General features: G+C 52.9%; 1 protein-coding gene across 6 annotated transcripts in view; it reads right to left on the minus strand.

Moving 5' to 3' along the window:
- The window catches only part of MYRF (myelin regulatory factor), a 52,208-nt gene that overhangs the window by 4,115 nt on the left and 27,330 nt on the right, over positions 1 to 20,763 (minus strand). For 2 of the 6 annotated variants that reach the window (XM_026798665.2, XM_014273767.3), the window contains exons 4-25: positions 18,903 to 18,964; positions 16,182 to 16,497; positions 15,664 to 15,836; positions 15,332 to 15,455; positions 10,157 to 10,352; positions 9,463 to 9,539; positions 8,871 to 8,981; positions 8,507 to 8,597; positions 7,353 to 7,553; positions 6,625 to 6,733; positions 6,096 to 6,205; positions 5,481 to 5,641; positions 4,979 to 5,051; positions 4,324 to 4,412; positions 3,944 to 4,012; positions 3,352 to 3,432; positions 2,135 to 2,220; positions 1,868 to 2,029; positions 891 to 1,169; positions 717 to 804; positions 334 to 408; positions 109 to 211 (exon numbers count right to left, since the gene is read on the minus strand). In XM_026798665.2, coding sequence (XP_026654466.1) covers positions 109 to 211; positions 334 to 408; positions 717 to 804; positions 891 to 1,169; positions 1,868 to 2,029; positions 2,135 to 2,220; positions 3,352 to 3,432; positions 3,944 to 4,012; positions 4,324 to 4,412; positions 4,979 to 5,051; positions 5,481 to 5,641; positions 6,096 to 6,205; positions 6,625 to 6,733; positions 7,353 to 7,553; positions 8,507 to 8,597; positions 8,871 to 8,981; positions 9,463 to 9,539; positions 10,157 to 10,352; positions 15,332 to 15,455; positions 15,664 to 15,836; positions 16,182 to 16,497; positions 18,903 to 18,964 — 2,836 coding nt within the window. The remainder of the gene's footprint in view (positions 1 to 108; positions 212 to 333; positions 409 to 716; positions 805 to 890; positions 1,170 to 1,867; positions 2,030 to 2,134; positions 2,221 to 3,351; positions 3,433 to 3,943; positions 4,013 to 4,323; positions 4,413 to 4,978; positions 5,052 to 5,480; positions 5,642 to 6,095; positions 6,206 to 6,624; positions 6,734 to 7,352; positions 7,554 to 8,506; positions 8,598 to 8,870; positions 8,982 to 9,462; positions 9,540 to 10,156; positions 10,353 to 15,331; positions 15,456 to 15,663; positions 15,837 to 16,181; positions 16,498 to 18,902; positions 18,965 to 20,763) is intronic. The other 4 variants (XM_026798667.2, XM_014273768.3, XM_074543584.1 and 1 more) reach the window with 4 other exon arrangements.

Below are 20,763 nucleotides of genomic sequence, written 5' to 3' on the forward strand. Positions count from 1 at the left end.
ATGTGGCGCCTGGGGACATGGTGGCCTTGACAGTGCTGTGGGAATGGTAGGACTTTTCCAACCTCAATGATTCCATGTGTATTTAGTGAGCTGTCCCCTTCTCCCTACCTGTGCATCTGTGGAGTCAGTGGAGCTGTTCCTGCTCACAGCATCCTGGCAGGGATCACTGGAGACAAGGTCACAAAGGGAGATGGACACAGTGGAGGAGGAGCTGGGAAGAGAGGACACCATGAGAGCCCGGAAGGGGGAACAAGTGTCCCTTTCCCATGGAGACACCATGGCCACATCAGCCACTCCAGGGGCTCCCAAAGGACATGATCCATGGGCACTCACTTCATCTCCAGGGTCAGGTTGGTGTTCACGGCCGTCTGCTGGCTCACAGGGATGCGGTAGCTGAAATTCCCACTCCTGGGAACACAGAAAGAACATTAGATGTCACCAGGCTGTGGGAAAGGCAGGACAGGACTCAAAATCCCTGGCAGGCTGAGAAGTCAGAGGGAAGAACTTCCCAATGTCCCAAGGCCGAGCCCACCACCAAATACAACCCCTGAGGGAAAGCTGGGAGCACCGCTCCTCTTCCCATGGAGCAGCACGAGGTGATGGCAGGAAACACCCAAGAAAATCTTGGAAAAACTCCCAGATTTTCCTGTTTGCTAAATAGGAATAAATTTCCTAAAGTGCCACCAAGGTGCCACCAGCCAGCCCTTCTGGCTCACCTGCAGGCGTCGGCAGCGGCGCAGTACTGGGAATGGATGGCCAGGTTGATCTCCAGGATCCGGATGGACTGCAGCACCGGGCTCGGCCCTGTCAGGGAGAGAACAGGGTGTTTAGGAACAGCAAAGGGTGGAAAATCCCGAGGCTGGAAGGCAAAGAAGGTGGGATCCACGTACCATCCGTGCCGGGCTGCTCCGTGCGGGGCCGCTCGCTCACCGGCTGCCGGAGGCTGCGCTGCTGCCGGGAGCTGCTGCGGGAGAGCGAGAGGTTGGAGATGTACTTGGATTTGCCCTGGATGTGGGAGAAGGGGGAGGAGGGGCTGGCATTGGGGCTGCCGAAGCTCTGAGACCTGTCAGGAGTCTTTGGCCACTTGGTGTAGGAGGTGGATTTCCCGGTGATGCCCCTGGATTTGGCTTTGATATTTGTCACTGGCAGGAGGGAGGGCTGGCTTTGGTCTGTGGAAAAATGGGAGAGAAGGTTTTGCTGAGAAGCAGAGAAAGGCTGGGAGCACTGGGATCATCCTGTCCCCATGTCACCTCCTGATGCACCCCAAGTTGCCCAGAGAGGCTGTGGCTGTCCCTGGATCCCTGGAAGTGTTCCAGACCAGGCTGGACAGGACTTGGAGCTACCTGGGATAGTGGAAGGTTCCCTGCCCATGGCAGGGGTGGAACCAGATGGGCTTTAAGGTCCCTTCTGACCCAAAGCATTCCAGGAATCTGTGCTTCCATTCCCTTTGTGCCTGATGGAGCTGATGATGGAGTGAGGAGGGAATGAGGTCAGACCTCAAGGCAGGGCTGCTCAGGTGAGCTGTGCCTGGTGTAGCTTCCCATGACTTTTTGCTGGCAACATGGGAAGCTCCAAATCCTTTTTAGCGCTCACACACCCCTGGCAACAGGATCCAAACTGCACCACATGGGCAGAGAAGGACATAAAGGATACATTCAAGGATAAGGATAGAAAGAGTATCAGCTATTAGAGAGCTTCCAAAGGAGTGGAATGAGGATGACAAAGGATCTGGAGGGGAGAAGGAGCTGGAATTGTTCATCCTGGAGGAGACTGAGCAGACCTTCTCAAAAGGAACACGAGGAGGACATGAGGTGACACAAACCTTGGAGATGTCCCAGCATTTCTGGGAATCTGGGCTGGCCCTCACCTGTCCGGTTGGTGGCGTGGGCAGGACTGGTCTCCGAGGGGACAGTGGAGGAGATGGCAGTGGGAGCAATGGAGCAGCACGTGGAAAAACAGGGAGGGTTGAAACAGGCCAGCACACCGCGACCGGGAACGCCAAGGGCTACTCCATGTGTCTCATCCAGGACTGCAGGGACACAGGGAATAAATAAGTCAAGGGATGGAACAGGAGCAGCACCTGGTGCCCTGCAGCCCTTCCATGAAACCAGAGCCATCCCAATCCATCACCCACCGTGCTCTGGGGGGATCCTGCTGCTGGCCCCGCTGGATGTGGCTGTGGATCGCACGATCTGCGTCTTGTCAATGTTCTGGCTTGACCTGGAATGTAGGAAAAGATGCTGGAAACCTCCTGGGTGTGGACAATGGGGCCACTTGTAGGTGGGGTGAACAATAGCTGCAGCAGGAGGATGGGAAGAGGCACATGGAGTAAGTGGAGATGTGGAGAAGAACAGAGTGACCTGGGAAAGGCAGGAGAAAGGCACACGAGCCATGAAAACAGCACGGAGAGCTCAGAAATTCCACAGGGAATAGTGTGGCTGTTCCATGTCTGGCAGGGAAAAGTCCCAGCTGATTCAGAGGACACCAGCAACCCTCCTGGAACATGGTGTATATGGTGGATTTGACTCCCACCAGGAATCTCCTGGGTGGATTTAGGTGCTTGGGAATCAGCAGCTTCAAGCTCTCACCACTCCCTAAGGAATGTGCCCCTTATCCCTTGAAGACAGACTGTTCCTCACCTTGTTCCTCAGAAACACACACAATCCCCCCATGCCCAAATTCATCCCATGGAATTCCAAGTGTTTCATTGCAGCTAGCCAAGACCTGAGCTGAGGACACCACAGCCATCTCCGGACGGTAAGGGAGATGGGAAAAGGAGGGAATCTTTCTCCCAGGTCTGCAGAACAAGGAACACTTCTGGACACCTGTGTCCATGTCTTACCTGTCCCTGAGCATTGCTCCAGGTTTCTGTGGGATTAACAGAGCTTCACTCATTTAGAGGAATTAAAAAAACACTTTGTCATCTCTGAGATTTGTCTAAATAGAGGGATTTTTTTCCAGGTCGAAGGAGACTCAACACCAGTCTTCCAAAGAGAATGTGGGCACAAGCCTCTAGAGCTTCACCTTCATCCCAGTCTAAATCCAGCCCTCATCCCTGAAGTTCCTCCACTGCCTCACCCCTTTTCCTTACACAGCTTTATCTTGCTCCTGCTCTCCCTGCAGGATGCAATTTCTTTATTTAACCTTTAACCAACTGATTTTTCCATCTCCTACTCCTAATTTCCCTTCCTTGACAAGACCCATAACCCTTCCTCCTTCAATCCCACTGGAAGTCTCACATCCCTTTCTCTGTTTCCAGTTTCTTGGCCTTTGGTGATGCAGGAAAAAAAAGTAGGAATTAAGAGAAGGGACAAAGGAATTAAATAATGAAATAATGAAACAGTCACATACCGTGGACACAGAGCGACCGGAATTCCGGGACCCCCGTGCCGAAAGAGGGCCAGGAGACAGGCAGTGGGTACAGCAAAGGAGCTACAGGACAGTGCAGGGAGACAAGGAGAACAGGAAAGTGGGAAGGTGACCAGGAGGACAGGGAATGAAAGAGGATATGGAAGATAATGGGAAGGAAAAGACAAATATGGGGAAATCAAAGACAAAGTGGAAGGAAAATGGGTTGGATGAGAGATGTGAGGAGGGGAGGAGGGAGAAAAATGGGAGAGGGAAAAGAGAGGGAGAAAAAGAGACATTATCAGGTTACACAAGCTCCCAAAGCTGGTCCAGTCCTGCTGCACCAGTGGGATGAGGCTGTTTTAGTCCAGCTGGAGGCACCCAAGGAACATTCAGCATATCCTAAAAAGAGATTCCCTTTTCCTTCTCTATTCCTCACTTCTTGCGCCAGATAATTCAACCACCATCAGACTGGGGTGTGTGGCTGTGCCTGGCAGGGTCTGCAGCTCTGGAACTGTGCTCAGCAATCCCAGTTTCTGTGCTCCAGCCCCTCCCAGGTGTCCTCATCCCTTCCAGCGATTCCCGAAATACCCACCCATCGATGTCCACGAGATCCTCCTCGCTGCGCAGGCTCAGCACGTAGAGCGTGGACATGGACACCACGCTGCAAAAGAGACAAGGGCAGGGTGAGGAGGAGCAGGGAGCAAGGACAGGGCATGGGATTCCAGCCCAGGAGAGATGGATGCCCCATCCCTGGAAGTGTTCAAGGCCAGGCTGGAGCAACCTGGGATAGTGGAAGTTCCCAGCTCATGGCAGGGGGCTGGAACCAGATAAACTTTAAGGTCTCTTCCAACCCAAAGCATTCCAGGATTCTCTGGAAGAAGCCATACACCCACAGCCCCTCACTGCACACCCCATGGATGGCACAGTCCCAATGGATGAGCCGGATGCAGCAGCCCAGGAGTGGGATCTCACCTGAATGCCATGATGATGACCAGGGCAATGATGGTGCCCTGGAGGAAGCGCTGGCTGATGCAGGCCTGCTCCGGGACAACCGATGGAGACTGTGATGGAAAAAAACCCTGGATCAGCTCATTCAGGACCCCCTGGATCAGCTCAGCTCCCTCACTGCTCTGGTCCTTGCACAGATCTCCCCCAGCCCTCCTAAGCTCTCTTCCTGCCTCCCGGAAAATCCTCAACTCCCCAAGTTTAGAAGTCATTTAACGTCTCCATTAGGAGATAGAAAGGAAGATCATGGGAGAACTGTGGTTGGAAAAGCCCTCTAGGATCGTGGAGTCCAACCCCACCCCCAGCACTGCCAAGGCCACCACTAATCCATGTCCCCAAGTGCCACATCCACAGGCACAGCAATGGGGACTCCACCACTGGAGCCCGCTCCAGCGCCTGACAGCCCCTTCCATGAAGAAATTTTCCCTAATATCCAGCCTAGCCCTCCCCTGGCACAACCTGAGGCTGTTTCCTCTTGGATAAAGCAGGGAGCAGAGCCCAATCTCCTGGCTCCAACCTCCTTCCAGGGATTTGTGGACAGTGAGGTTCCCCCTGATCCTCCTTTACTCCAGGCTGAGCCTTCTCTGCTCCCAGCACTGCTCCTTTGGGATCCATTCCTTACCTTGCTGGCGACTTTGTGGGGTCTCTTTTTGTGGGGCACGCTTCCTGCCCGGCTGAACTGGCTCCCAGTTTGGCTGCAAGGAGAAAGGAGGAATGGAGCTGAGCTGGGCAGGGATAGGTTTCCAAACTATTACCAGGAAAAAACGGCATTTTCTGGGAGGGAAAAGACGTTTTTGTGGTGTGACAGTCACAAACCCTTTTGGTGCTTTGCCCCAAAACTGGCATAAGCAGGGTCAGGAAGGAAATTTTGGAAGCATGGGAAACTCTTTGCCATGAGAAAGCCACTGACTTTAGGGAAACATGGAGACCATTTCATCCCGGGCGCTGTTGGGCTGGTCCTGTGGGAATTCCAAACCTCCTCAAGATCAGCTCTTTAAATCCACTCCAGGCCAAGCAACACCAGCCAACATCCCAGTCCTTCCTCATCTCCCTGTTCCCAATCCGAGCTGCCCCTTGGAACTCCCTGGGATGAAAGGGGACATTCCCTGTGGCGCCATGGGTACCTGAAGGCTCCAGAGCTCACAGTTGACTTCATGCTGTCCAGCCTCTTGAGCTTGGCCAGCTTGTGGCTCCACCTTTCCAGCTCATCGATCCGTGTCTCCAGGTTATCCGTGAGCTTGCACAGCTCCTTCACGGCTCCCACGTTCTCCATGAAGATCCGCTCCTGCCAGGGAATCAGGCCAGCAGGTTGAGGCACACCTGGACCTGGACAATCCATGCCCTCCCTGTGTGCCATGGGAGACTGTCCCCTCGATTCCCAGAGCAGCAGCCAGGCTGCCACAGGTTGGGAAAAGTCAGGAAACCAGGTGCTCCAGGTTATCCTGACATAAGCACCTTATCTTATCTAGGAAGGGGAGATTAGCACTGGGAGCCTCCCAGCAGGAAGCTGCCAACAAGGAGCCCTTCCCCAGGGAGATGCTGCCAAATTTCACCAGCATCAGGCTGGTTCCTCCCTGCCGGTGTCCGATACCCACCCAGGGCTGCTCCCGACTTCTGGAAGACCAGCCAGGTCTGAAACTCATCTGGGAGCATTTCCCAGGCATCCCACCTTCCCTCTCCCATATCCAGCTCCGCAATTCCCTCGAGCCAGCTTCCCCAGCCTCCTGGCTGCCACCAACCTTGTTCACCACCAGGAAGTTCTCCAGGGTTTTCCCATTGGAAAAGACCAGGTCCCCAGTGTCCTTCACAGCTTCGGGCAGAATCTCCTTCACCTCCTGAGCGATGACACCTGGAGATGTGGAGATGGAACAGTGAGGTGAGATAGGATCACCCTGCATCCCCTGGATACTCATTCCAAGTTGTGCACAGCTCCTTGGAGACCCTCAAGGGCAGAGGATGTTCAGACAAGGCTGCTCCCCAAATTCTACGGATAGGGATCATCACCCACCACAGTGTACTTGGAGAAACCTTCTCCCTGTGGGAAGTGTCACTTTCTTTCCCACTCACGAAAGAGGGAATTTCATTAGATTCCTTAATTCGGGAGGTTAGAAGGCCCCTCTTGCCCACCCCACACCTGGGAGACTGCCCTGGCACAGGGCTGGGTCCAGCCCCTGGGAAAGGCAGGGAATTCCTGTGGCACATTCCTGTGTCAGAGGCGTATTCCCATGGGACATTCCCGTCTCACAGGTGTATTCCCATGGGATGTACCTGTCTCAGAGGTGCTGTCAATGCCCACTGTGGCTGCAAACTCAGGTTTGTAGTTGTAGTGCACCAGCCTCATCCTGGAGATCCGCTTTAGCTGCTCCGTGGTGTCCACCTGGGACAAAACAGGCACATGGAATTCCCAACGGGATATTGCTTCTCAAATCCCCACCACTCTGCATCCAAGCAGGACAACCCATTATGGCCCATGGGAATTCCTTTGGGAGATAGCCCTGAACCCTGCTCTGAGCAGCCATGAGGACAAACACTGGAGTTAATGTCCAAGTCTGGACAAGACCCTTGGATAGGGAAATCAGGAGACTGAGTCTCCTTGCAGAACCAGACTAGAGACAGTTCCCAAAAACAGGTGACGGGGTTATATCCAGCTTTTCTGGACAGGCAAATCCAGCTGAGAGGAATTCAGAGCAGAGCCAAGCCTCTCACCCAGGCTCTGGCACAGCCCAGTGTGGTACCTGCCACACTGACCGTTTTTCCACTCATTTTCCACCTTTTTCCTGCTGTTTGCTACTTCTGGTTAACACTGGAAGAGTCAATATTCCCTAAGATACAGTGAACTAGCTGTGCTTGGGACAGAAAAAATCCTAAGGCACTTCCCATCTGCTCTGCAGTCACAGGATCATGGAATATCCCGAGGTGGAAGGGATGTGAAAGAATTATTGGAATTCTTCAGCCTCCTGGTGACCCCAAGCCCACCCTGCTTCCCAGATTCCCACCTCCTGGATGTCCTCCTTCACTCGGACATCTGAAGGGTGCATCAGGGAGCCCATGACCTTCACGTTGCCGTGGACCACCAGGGCCTCATCCGGGCGGTCCGTGTTGATCCCCACGCGGCCGTGGTGGAACACGGTGTCCGGGAGCTGCGCCCGCTGCCACAGCACGTCACTGTCATTCTCAAACTGCCCCGGGTTGGAGGCCTGCGGAGAAATGGGACAACAAGGACTGACTGAAAAGGTGGGAGGGGAATGCTGGGAAACAGAGACGAGGAAGGTTGACTTCTCCTTCTCCTTCTCCTTCTCCTTCTCCTTCTCCTTCTCCTTCTCCTTCTCCTTCTCCTTCTCCTTCTCCTTCTCCTTCTCCTTCTCCTTCTCCTTCTCCTTCTCCTTCTCCTTCTCCTTCTCCTTCTCCTCTCCCTAAAAGAATATCCTTGCTTCCTTCAGCTGTTATCCCAGCTATCAGTGTTCCAGCCACTCAGAACAGCAGGAAACCAAGTGACATGGATGATACTCCTGGGTCACAAACTCAGAGTGTTCCAGGCTGCCTGCAATTCCTTGAAATTCTGTGCTGGGCATCCTGGAAGCTGCCTAATCCATCGCGGACTTTTTGTCTGAGGTCCCTGTTTGGGTTTTACTACCTGCTTTCATGTTTTGGAGCTGAGTGCTCCAGCAAAACCCTGGGTGAGCCTGGGAATGGTGCCTTTCTTTTCCTGCTCCCCTACCTTAGGACATGAAAAAGTGATGTTCTGGGAGAGTGCCCAATTTTCCTGCATCTTCTTGTTCCTGCTGCAGAGTTCCAACAACACTCTTTCCTCATTCAAAATAATTCTATTGCACACTGATCCCATTTGGAGAATGGGATTTCTTCCGGTAACAGGCTCTTGAAACAAGTTTGGAAAGTCTGAAGCCAGAATCCCAGTGTGGACAGGGAAAGCCACAAGCAAGGAAGGAAGAGTTTGGAGGAGGTGGGAAAGGTGGGATATCAAGTTTGGAAAAGACCTCTAAGAACATCGAAGCCAGCCCAGCACCTCCACCTCATTCACCACTAAACTAAGACCCACATCCACACATTTTGTGGATATGGAATTGTGGGAAACAGCCCAGGATGGTGCAACAAAGGAGTGTGGGGATGGAAAGAGAAAGCAGGGATTTACCCGGACGATGATGCGCTCGGAGATGTGGGCTGCCAGCGTGTAGTTCTGGTTCTGGGCATGTGCCTGCAGGGCCACCACCAGCATGAAGTACCTGCAGAGGGACACAGCTCAGGGACACATCCTGTGCTGGGAAGAGCTGGATCTCTGTCCCCTCTGGAGCACTGGGCACCACAGTGGGCTCATAGCATCCCCTGTCCTTGTGCTGGGTGTCCCCAACCCCTCCCAGACCAGGGACACCCCTCTGGTGTCCGCAATCCAAGCCCTATTCCCACATCCCACTCCAGCCACTCTGCCCAGCCCAGGGACAGGCAGATGCACAGGATTCTCAGCATGTTCTGGAGGAGGCCCCTGTGTTCTCCCTCACCTCTGGTCTGGGTTGGGTTTGCCTTTTTTCCTCATGTTGTTGGCCGTGGTCTCGCTGAAGTGCAGCCGCCCCACAGTGACCTTGGTGACCTGCTCTGGGGGGAGGTTCACCCTGGAGGGAAAGGAAAACAAAGCAATGAGTAAGGATGGTGGCTATTTGGGAATGGTGCCTAATTTTTCCCACTCCTCTCCTATCTCTTCCTTTCTTAGGTGGGGAGTACACAGTTATCCTGCACCTGGAGGCCTTGAACCCAACAATACTCTTCCCTCATTCCCAACTGCACACTGGTCCTATCTTGGGACCTGCCACACATACTCCATGCCCTGAGGAACCAGGTATGGAGAGGCTGGAGCCACAACCTGGAGAGGAGAGCTTTTTTGGGAATGGCCATCTCCTGGCCTGCTCCACAGTCTGTGACGTGGGCACAGAGCAAGGTTGGGAATGCAGAGAGCGGAAAACAGGAGAAAACTGGAGAGTGTGGCACTCACACAGTGGAGTGGGAGACCTCCAACTCCACCATCTCCCCACCTTCTCCTGCTGTTGCTTATTCCCTGGAAGCAGAGGATGCTCATTCCCACAAGGACACACTCACGTGACGGGGTTGAAGGGCCGTTTGCTGCGGTCTGACTGCGACTGCTCGATGTTGATGGACTGGTTCAAGGCCTCGAGCTGGAGAGAAAGATTTGGGAATGTGGCACAGAGCACAGAGACCTTCCTCTTCCCACCTCCTCCCTCCCAGCTCTCTGCCCGCCCTCCAATGACAGGGTACATCTGATGCTGAACACCCAGCCTGAGTGTGGGCATTGTCCAAGAGTTAAAAAAGCTGAGGGTGGAAGGATCTTCCCAAAGTGCCTTTATCCCTCTGGAGTCAAAGGTGAGTGGGAAGCAATCCTGAAGATAACCAGATGGAGCCCATCTTAGGACTTGTATTTCAATGGCCTCAGGAGATGTTTACATTGGATATCAGGGAAAACCTCTTCATGGAAAGGGTGGTCAGACATTGAAACAAGCTGCCCAGGGCAGTGGTAGAGTCACCATTCCTAGAGGGATTTAAAAGCTGTGTGGATGTGGCACTTGGGGACATGGATTACTGGTGGCCTTGGCACTGCTGGGGGAAGGGCTGGACTCCATGATCCTAGAAGGCTTTTCCAACCTATCCCATTCCATGACTGTGTGACTCCACACATTCCTCTGCTACATGAAGAGGTGCTGTTACCCGTCCCCAGCCACCTCCCAACCCCTCTGCTCCCAGCTGGATCCACCATGGTCCCTCAGCTCCCTCTCACCTTCACTCCGTGCAGCTTCAGGTAGAAGCACTCCAAGGGTTTCAGGCCCTCGGGGGTCTTCACGTACTTGGGGTCGCCGAGCATTCCGATGTACACGGTGACCTGGAAGTGGTTCTTCTTCTGGCACACGAAGGCGTCGTCCCCCACGGAGAAGTTGAAGCCCTTGTCGGCATCCACGCGGTACGTGAGCATAGGGCTGGGGAGAGGGAGCAGCTGAGAACAGCAATTCCCCACAGAAACTGTGGATATCCCACCCCTGGAAGGGTTCCGTGCCAGGATGGATGGGGCTTGGAGCAAGCTGGGCTAGCGGGAGGTGTCCCTGCCCATGGATCATCACTGGGTGATCCATAAGGTCCCTTCCAACCCACATCATTCCACAGCTCTTCCCATTCACCTGGGAAGGAATATGGAGATCCCAAGTTCCAAAATTTGCCCAAAGCCTGGAGCATCCCTTTAACATGGGAGTAGCAGCTCAGACTGACCCACACCTTGTGGCATTCCCAATGTTACCTTCTACCAGCTGTACCCTCCCAAATTCCAGCTGAAATCACAAGCACCTGCTCTGGCTGCTGTGGAAAAGCTTCCAGCTTTCCCAGTGGACAGGTCTGGAGGAGGAGAGGGAGGGAGGGAGGAGGAGGGGTCCTGGCTGCTCCATGAACACACACCAGCTGGAAAGGTTTAATCTACATCTCCTTAATGGGCTGGTTTCCATGGGAATCAGGGAAATATGTGGCCTTTGCAGAGAGTCCGTTTTCCTCACCATCCACAAAGCCCAGTCCTGGGCTGGTGGGCCCTCGGAAGGGGGGGAAGGAGCTGCCTCTCATCCCACAGAACACCCAAATCCCATTGTTTTTAATTAAGGAACAGGGGATGAGGTAAAGGGGGAGCTCAGCCCAGCCTTGGATCTCAGGCTTAAAAATTATGGAGTACTTTTCTCCCAAAACCAAACCACTTCTGACTTCCACCTCCAGAAGGACTGGAGCAACGGGAGGGGAGGTGGACAGACTGACAGTAAGAAATTGTGGCAGAACTCAGGAGACAGGGATTCTTCACTGGTATCCCTCCTTTTTTTTCTGGAATAAAACCATTCTCTCCCTGCAACCACCTGAGGAGTTAATGTGGATGAGAGCTGGGGTGATTCCAGGTTGCCATGAGTAATTCTGGGATAGCCACGAGGAACCACTCACTCCTTACGCCCCAGGGAGCCGGGAATGCTGTGCCCTGCTCCAGACACAAACCAGGCGGTGGGAGCAGAGCACTACCTTAGCCCAGAGGCATGAGAGGAATTCCCCAACCTCCTCCCAGCCTCAGCCCTGGATTCTCCATCTGGATATTCCTGACTGGGACACGCAGCTGAAGCTGACCCTAGCACCCTCATCCCAAGGGGACCCAAGTGCAGCCATTCCTGTTTTTTTTAATGGCTCCCAAGTGGTCCCTACTCTTCCCACTGTTTTTTAACTGGCAAAGCCAAGGAGAGGGAGGGTCTGTCTGAACTTCCAAACCATGGATGCTTCCCAAATTGGAAAACTGACAGCTGCTAAATGTGTGCTGACAGAGGGGAGACAGGCAGGCCTCCCCTCCTCAGCCTTCTGGAAATTCCAGGTCTTCCATTATCCCCTTTCAGAGGTTCCTTTTCACTGATTTTTCCCATTTCCCCAATGGCTGTGCTGCTGCATTCCCCAGATTGGGATCCCTGCACTGGATTGATCAGAGGGAAGAAGCTGCTTTCCATGCTGGCTTTTCCAAGGACAGGGCAGGGGCCAAAGGGCAAAGTGTCAGGAATAAAAGGTCTGGGGTCAAATGGATTATTTGATCCCGAACATCCCCACTGACAGGGGGGATTAAGGCAGGACAGAAGGGCAGGATCAGAAGAGGTTTTTCCCAATCCCAGTGAGGGTAAGGGGTTACAAACTCCCCACAGGGAATTGTACTGGGATTTGGCCAAAAGCAAGATAGCAGAGGGATGCTCATGTTCCCCCATTCCTTCCTTCCTTCTGTCCATCCAGGTTTCCCCATCTCTAAACCATTCCTAAAACAATATTGGGAGACTCCTAATCCAAAAACATTCCCTAATTCCATGCATTCCCCGATTTCTTTTGCTTCCAGAATACAAACTCCAGCTGAGCAGCAGGACACTGTCATCCCTCCCACACAATCCCACCTTTATGTCCATATTATGTATTCCCATCAGCTTCCCAGGACACATCCATGATCCATCACCAGCACCCCATATCACATATCCCAAAACACATCCAGCAGGCCTGGACCATGACTGGTCTCCATTCCCTTGGTGAGATCCAGGATGTGCAGCACAGCCAGGTTTGGAGCTGTTTATCCTGACACTTCTACCAGCCAAGGGGTGCAACCCCAAAACTCCAGGATCAGCTCCCAGAGAGCACCAGTTTGCTGGATGGGAAAAGAACAGCACCTTCCCATTTTCCCAGTTCCAAGGCTCTGGCCTCAGCATGGAGTTGTTTCCATGAAGGGCTGCACTATTCCCAGCTGCCTTCCCTCAAACTGGGAGAGGGAGGAGGGAGCTGGAATTTATCGGAGCCCGCTGTCAGGGAGATGAATGGCTCCTTCTCCCAGGAGTAAATTAGGGAATTGCCCGGTTCCAGGCCTCTTTGGCTCCACTGCTGGAAACCAGCTCATCCCTGGAAATGTTCACTGAGCCTAAAACCACAACATCAGAGCAAAAGGCCAAAAACATTGTATGCTATCCATAAAATTAATCCAGGGATTTCTGTCTCCTTCAGCAACACAGATTCCTTGGCAAAACCTGAGACACAGGCCTGGAATGGAACCTAATCCCTACCCCATCCCCTTATGGAACCTCATTTTTTGTGTGCAAAGGGAGGAAAACGTGGAATAGCATTAATTGTACTTTTTGCCCTTTAATCACTCCCAAGAATCTGGTAAGAACCTGGACAGCTTCCCATGCTCTCCCTCCTTCACCTCCTCTCTGGACTCTTTTCTTAGGATCAAGAGTAGGAAAAATCAGATAATTCAGATGATTCACATTCCTGAGGCTGTGAAAAGGTTTTGGGCACCTGGATCACAGGGAACTCAAGCAGCACATCGAGACTGGGGACAGCTTCCAGCAGAAACCAGACTGGGAATGGCCGCTCCTTGGAAGATAAACTGGGGGAAAAATTATGGATCCTGATGTGGATGCTACTCGTTTGCTGAGGACACCCAAAAGGAGAAAAAAAATGAGACAATTCCCACCTGTCAAATTCATATTAGCCAACCCAAAAAATGCCATTACAGGAACAAGGAAAGATGAACTTTTTTAGTGTGTTTCTCATAGATTATCCCAGGGAAGTGCTGCACCAGGAGAATGAAAGGATGCTCCATTTAAAGAGAGATGTAGGTCCAGCTTGGACAGGAGCAGGAAGAGTCCCCTGAGGTAACGTGGAGCTAAAAATTAATCAATCAACCTTTAACCCTTAATTCTGCTCAAATCCAGCACCACAACAAAGCCCACGTGGCTTCCTCAAATCCCCATGGAGTAACCTCAATGGAATTTATTCCTTACACAACAGGATGACGACCTCAATGCCCCCAGGAGTGGGTTTGCTCAGGCTTTTACCCTAAATCCTGAAAGCAGGCATTAGGGAAGTGATCCCAAGATCCAGAGGGCAGGGCTGGTTTTGTAGATGTTCTCCAGCAACTCCTCTGTGTCCAGCACAAAATGTCATGGAGTTTGTCTCTCCCAATCCACCTGGGGACAGCAGGGTGCATGGGAAATCTCTGGAAATGGGACAGAAATGCCTGGAAATGGCATGGGACAGGCTGTGATGTGTTTGGGATGGAAAAACATTTTCCCAGAGCAGGAAGCAGTGAGAAGGAAAAGGGAGGCTGGAAAACCAAAGGATAAGAGGTGACGTGTCCAGACAGAGGTCAGAGGAGGTGGCAGTGGAATTCCTGCACATGGAAGAGGGATTTGGGGACAAGATCCATGGAAGATGCTCAGCTTTCCCCATCCCACCACCCAGAGGGAGCAAACTGGTGCTGGAGAGCAGGGAAAGGTGCAGGATGACTTTGGTGCTGCTGATACTCTTTTATGGGAATGGCTTGGTAAACCAGAAGGAGTTGTCTTTCCAAATCATCCCTCTCCTGCTGCGGGGTGGAAAAACAGCCACAGAGTCCAAAAGAGACAACCAGCTCCAACAGAGAATTCCCTGCCCTGGCACCACCATGAAAGATGGGATAAAATTCCCTGCCCATTCCCACCATGAAAGATGGGATAAAGACTGGATTAGCAGATTTTGTGAGAAAGCTGGGACTCTGCCCCAACCCTTGGAGTCCTTGGCTCCCATTCCCAGGCAAAGTATGGTCATAGTCCAGGGTTATCCACAGGTACCAGAGCATTCCCTGCTCCATGTCCCCCACAGGACCCCAGCTGGCTGTGTGGAAAGAGGAGTGAGGGAATTGGGAGGGAACAGAGGGTCCCTGGGAGGTTTCTGGAAGCCATCCCACTGCTTGCCAGCTCTTTGTCACCTCCCAGGAATGCAGGGAGGATCCAGAGTGGTTTCCTCCTGAGCACTCCTCCTTCCCTGTGTGCTGTCTCCACCCTCTGCTGCCTCAATTCCCAGCCCACCTTCCCACTTCTCTCTTCCCTGTCTTGATCATCCCAACCTTCCTCTCTGCCACTTCCAGCACTTCCTAAATCCCTTCCCCTCTTTTTCCTTCCTCCTCTGCCCCCTCAACCATTTCCACTCCTCCAGGTCCTTTCCACACTGCTCAAGCTACCCTGAAGTGGCTCTGGATGACCTCCAGCCTCCCACACTAGGATTTCTCAATCCTAAACTTAAAATCCAGGATTCTGGTAAACCTAGGGAGGGGGAAAAGGTGTTGCTCATCCAAACTTTCCTCAGGACAAGGCCGGATTTGCCAATAAAGCCCTCCATGGTGAGCAAGGTCTGAGTAGCTCTGGAATTGTACCAAAGCTGCTCAAATGCCTTCTGCTATTCCTTAATTATCCATAAAAGGTGTGGAGGAGCAACATTCCCAGTAGGGAAGGGGCAATGGGGAGCATTACCTCCACCACAAAGCCCAGCCCAGGCAGATCCTTATCCCATATTTTGAGTGGAATGCGCCCAACACCAGTGGCTTGCCAATTGCACAATGAATGTGGATCCCATGTTCTCCAGTGGCGAGGGAATTACTCACAGCTCCTTGTAGTTGGCATCATACAGAGTTGCCCACTTGTTCTGCTGGTGTGGCTGCCACTTGATGGACTGGAAGTTGGGATCCAGGTAGGAGCCATTCAGGCTGTCATTATCCTGAATCAGGCCTGTGTGGAACAGTTAAAATGGATTAAATCCTGATTTTACTGAGTATCCAGAGGGGTGGGAGCCCAAGGAAGTGACCAGCACTGCCTGAAGCTTCCCTCCTTCTGCTGGGGCAGCACCAGATCCAGGGAGAATCTCACAGGCTGGCAACCATCCTCCCTCCTCCCACGGCCCTGGCCCAAGGCTGGAATTCAGGGGATAACGGGGTACCTGGAGAGAGCGCTCCCGGCTGGTGCCACGGCGGGGTCTGGACGCGGTCGGGGTTGAGCGGCACCGATCCCATTCCCGGCTCCTGCTTGATCAGCCCGTTGAGCATCTGGGCATTGAGGGTGTTGGGGGGGGACTCGGAGTGTTTCCGCTTCTTGGCGGGATGCACCGGGAGGCTGCGGATACCGCAGGAACAATCAGCAGGGAATGGAGGGTCGGGAGGTGACAACCCCACAGCCAGGACAAGCGGAATTTCACATGGAAAATTCAACATTCCCACAGTGCTGTCCCACCTTATCCCACACTGCTGAGTCTGGGTCACCACTTGTGCTGAGCCACATCTTTAATTCCACAGAATCCCAGAATGGTTTGGTTTGGATGAGACCTTAAAGCTCATCCAGTTCCTAACCCTAACCTTCCACAGATTTCCCATGTCTGTTCCCACCACCCAACCCCACACTTCAGGCAACCCACACACCTCCAGCTCCCGTTTCCTCACCCCCACCATTCCCAGGCCTTACTCGGCTCCGTGCTGCTGGAGGAGCTGGTGCAGCATCTGGGACTGCTGGGCATGGTGCAGCTCGGCGGGCGCCATTCCCGGCCCGACGCTGTACGGAGGCATCAGGGGCTCGGCCTTCAGGAACATATCCCGCTGCAGGCCGGGAAAGTGGGAATTGTGCTGCGGCTGCAGGGGGTGAGGGGGCGGCGGGGGCGGCGGAGGGGGACCCTGGAGGTGAGGGGGGGGAGGAGGAGGAGGAGGAGGAGGGTGCTCCAGGCGGGAAGGGGGAGTCATGTGACACATATTTTCGGGAGTCATGGTCCGGAGGAGGTGAGGATCTGGAAAGGGAGAAAGAGCCAAAGTCAGGAGTGTCCTGATCCCACTGACCCAGTTATCTTGGATTCTCAGGCTGGATGAGGCTTGGAACAACCTGGGCTAGGGAAAGTGTCCCTGCCCATGGCAGGGGGTTGGAATGGGATGAGCCTTAAGGCCCTTTTCCACCCAAACCATTCCAAGATTCTATCATTCCATGGGACAGTGAGGGAGAAGAGTCAATGGAATTACCTGAACACCCCCAGCACTTCCAGGGAGGATTTCTGAGGGGGCACTTTAAACATTTTAACTGAAACCAAGAGGAGACTTTGATCCCAGAATTTAAATAGATAAAAAGGGACATTCAAATGCGATTCCACCTTTCTCCTCCTCCATTTGGAATGGGATACTAAAGCCATTCTATAATTAGGGTGGATTTGACTACACCAGCACGAATAGAAATGTTTTGGGTGTGGAGGGACATGCAAATCCATGTCCCTTCCTGCTCTGCTCCTCAACACCTCAACATTCCAGATCCACTCCCTTCCATGGGCAGGGACACCTTCCACTATCCCAGGTTGCTCCAACCCATGTCCAATCTGGCCTGGAACACTTCCAGGGATGAGGCAGCCACAGCTTCTCTGGGAAATCCATTCCAGTGCCTCACTGCCCTCACAGGGAAGAATTCCTTCCCAATGTCCCTCTGGTAGTGGGAAGCCATTCCCTCCTGTCCTGACATTCCATGCCCTTGTCCAAAGTCCCTCTCCAGCCTCCTTTTTCTTCACCAGGACAAAGCCCATCTGTTTTTCCAGCTTTTCCCTGATATTTGGATCAACCCGTGCCTTCAGGTGTCCCCACAGAACACCGCAATCCCAGCAGGAATGAGGGACTGACTCCTGGGATGTGAGCAAACCGTGGGGTATGAAGAGACAGTGACTTTGTTTTAAATGCAAGACAAAGCTTCTTCATGCTCCAATGTGGAAAATCGGCTGGAAAATGCATCCAGCGACTGGCCAAGCCAGGCACAGCCTCTGGGAACACCGAGAGGGACGGCAGGGAAGGATCTGTTGGATCTTTCCAGGCTGAGCTGGATGGACTTTGGCCTCAGAGCACCCAGGCAGGGGTTGAGTAATGAGGCCAAAGCGCTTGACCAGGAATGGGAAAACTCCTCCCGTCAGAAGGTTTGGAAAATTGGAATGTGTTTGCACTGGGTCCTCCTGCTGAAGGCTGCCAGGGCAGGGCTGCTTTCACCCATCCTGCTCCCTCTAAGGTGTTCTGCTTCCCCCTGGGACCTCTCAGTGCCTTTTCCACACACATGGAACCGGATTCCTCCTTCCAGGCTCATTCCTGGGCCAGCCTTCCTTTGGGAGCTTCCTCAGGGACAGCCCAGCCAAGGATAGGCAAGTGATGTGCTTGCCGAAGGCATTCCCAAACTGAGGGAAAAATCATCTCCAGGAACGTGATCCCAGCTTTGTGGGTGCCCTCTGGAGCCTCCTCTCCTTCCCAAGTGAGCTCCGAGCACTCCAAAGCTGCTCTCCCCATGGTGAGCAGCCCGGCCTCTTTGTTATATTTAAGGAAGGGCCAGGAGGAATTCCAGGGATTTTTTTTAGCAAGATAAACAGAACTCTTGACCTCTTCCATAAAAAAAAAAAAAAAAAAAAAAAAAAAAAAAAAAGAGGAGCAGGCGCTGTTCCTGGTGGGGACTGGGCTGGAGCCTGGGGAAGAGGAGGGTGCTCCTGCCGAGGGGGAAGGGAGACTGGGACAACCTTCCCTCCTTCCTTCCCAAGGAGTTTTTCCATGGTAGAACAGTGAAGGTCACCAAAGGGACCAAACAGCCTGGGTGGCTTTCCTGGGGGAAGCCAGGAACACCTTGAAGACACTCTGGAGGGGGTCCCAGCTCCCTGTGCCATTTCAGCGGGAGCGGGAGATCCTCGGGATCACCTGGAGGGGAGGGAAAGGCTGGGAAGGAACTTACTGGAGAATGGCGGGTTCATGGCTGCCTCCCAGAGCCAGGTTCCATGTCAGGGACGCGCTCCCGCTCCGTGTTCCCGAGGCAGAGGGCAGGACGACGGGGACGGCGGGCTCCACATCCCACCCTGCCACGCTGACCCCGCGCCCACAGATCCCCACCACGGATTCAGTGCCCGTGGATTCTGGATTCCCACCACGGATTCCGTGTCCGTGGACTCCCAGCTCTCCTTCTGTGCCGGTCCCTCTCCCCTTTCCAGAGCCGGGAGCGGAACAATGGGCGAAAGCTGAGGGATATTTACTAACTGATAATCTCCCCACGTAGTGCAGCCGCCTGTTTTCTCCCGGCCGATAAAGATTACAGAGCCAACCACTTTCATGGAATAAAAAGGGGGTGGATGCTGGATTTGGGGTTTGGATTAGGATATTTTTCCCCCTCCTTTTCCCTTTTTGAAGCACTTACCATTCACCTGCTGAGGGGAGTAGGCTTCCGATCCGGAATCTGGGGGAGAGTCCGGCAAAGTGCTGTGGAGCAATGGGAAAAGAGAAGGGAAAGTCACTTTAATCCAGCTTCCAGCACAACCAAGAGGTCCAGGTGGATTCAAGCACCCTCCAGGATCTGGCAGGGGAATCCCAGGTGCACCTGCAGCAGATCCCAGACACCCTGAGTGTGTCCATCACTGTCACAGGTTTCACTGGAGCTCGGGAACAGGGATGTTCTGTTGAGCTGACAGTGAGAATTCCAGAGAAAAGAAGCCAAACAAATTTATCTGCTTCCCAGAGAAAGGTGTGCTTCCCATGGAAATGTCAGTCAGTGATCAAGTGGAATGCACAGAGGTCTCTTCCCATCCTGGGAAGCTGTTCCAGGCCAGGAGAGAAAAGGTTTGGATCAGCCTAGGATAGTGGAACATGTCCCTGCCCATGGCAAGTGCTGGGACTGAATGGGCTTTACAGTCCCTTCACATCCAAACAATTCCATGATTCTATGAAATGAGAGGCTCTGGGAAGTCCATGGAATGGATTTTGCCTGTACAAACCTGAGCACCACCATAGCTCCTGCTGTATCCCCCTGGATATATTCCAGCATCACCAGGAGCAGGATTTGGCCCTGACTGTGAAACACAATCCAAAAAAAAGCGGGAGCTCCCAGCTGCCTTTTCCAACACATCCATGGCTAGGGATGGCAGGACCAGGTCATGTGTAGTGGCACAACAGGGACAGGGAGGGAGACCATGGCACGTTCTCATTTTCCAAGGGAATTCTTTTCCATTCATCCATCCTATTCCATCAGCTTTATGGATTAGAAATAATCCCAGACAAATCCCAGTGTTCCTTGGATGAAAACCAGTAAGAAAGCAAATGAATTTTGGGAAAGGGAGGAAAAGCACAGGAACACACTGCTCCAACTCTGCTCCTGACAGCACCCACAATTCCAGCTGGGAACCAGGATGCAGGATCTTCCAGGAGCAGAGAAGCTCAAGGCCCATTGATTGGATTCTCCATGGGAAGTTGCACACAGCAGGGGCTGAAGAGGGCTGAGGTAAGGTGATCCCAAAAAACCCCTTGCCATGCTTCCCTCATCCTCCACCTTCCCTTGGAGCACCTTTCCATCACTCCCTTCCCAGCCTTATTTCCAGGCTCCTTGCCATGTGGGATCTCAGTTCATACTGTATTTCCTATGGATTTATCAAAATTTATGCACCAGCAGGCCAAGTCTTGGCCAGTAACAAAAGAGAACAGTACAATTCAAGGAATCCAGGAGGCTGGAAAAAGCAGACACTGCAGAATTCCCACTGGGAGGTAGTGGCTGTCCAAGGGAAGGGTTTGTTGGTATCCACCGCATTGTCCCTGAGCACAGGATGGGATGCCTGGGTCAGGAAGTGGACTCCATTATCCTTATGTGTCCCTTCCAGGATATTCCATGATTCTCCAATGGGAAAAGCCTGGCACAAGGGGGAAGAGTCATTCTGGGATGCTGAGGGAATGCTGCCATCAAAGCTGAGTCAGTTCAGCTACATCCAAACTAGGTCTCCACCTCTGACAGCAAGGTGTGATCCTTACTCATGACATCCTGCAGAATTCCAGATGCATCCAGAAGAAAAGGACATAACAAGGCATCACTTCATGCTTTTGATTCCCCCTAAGCTCCAAGTATCCTTCTGGGATCACTGCAAGGGAAAACTCCCTGGTCTGGGAATAAAAGAAAGGCAGATTTTTTTTCTTTCAGCTTTCTGGGATGTCTTTCCAAGTTCATCCAAAGGGTGAAAGCTGTTGACTGAGTGTTCCCAAATTTGGGAATCTCTGCATTGTGCTTGCTGGCAACA

The sequence above is a fragment of the Zonotrichia albicollis genome, chromosome 6 (assembly GCF_047830755.1).
Source record: "Zonotrichia albicollis isolate bZonAlb1 chromosome 6, bZonAlb1.hap1, whole genome shotgun sequence".
Taxonomy (NCBI): domain Eukaryota; kingdom Metazoa; phylum Chordata; class Aves; order Passeriformes; family Passerellidae; genus Zonotrichia; species Zonotrichia albicollis.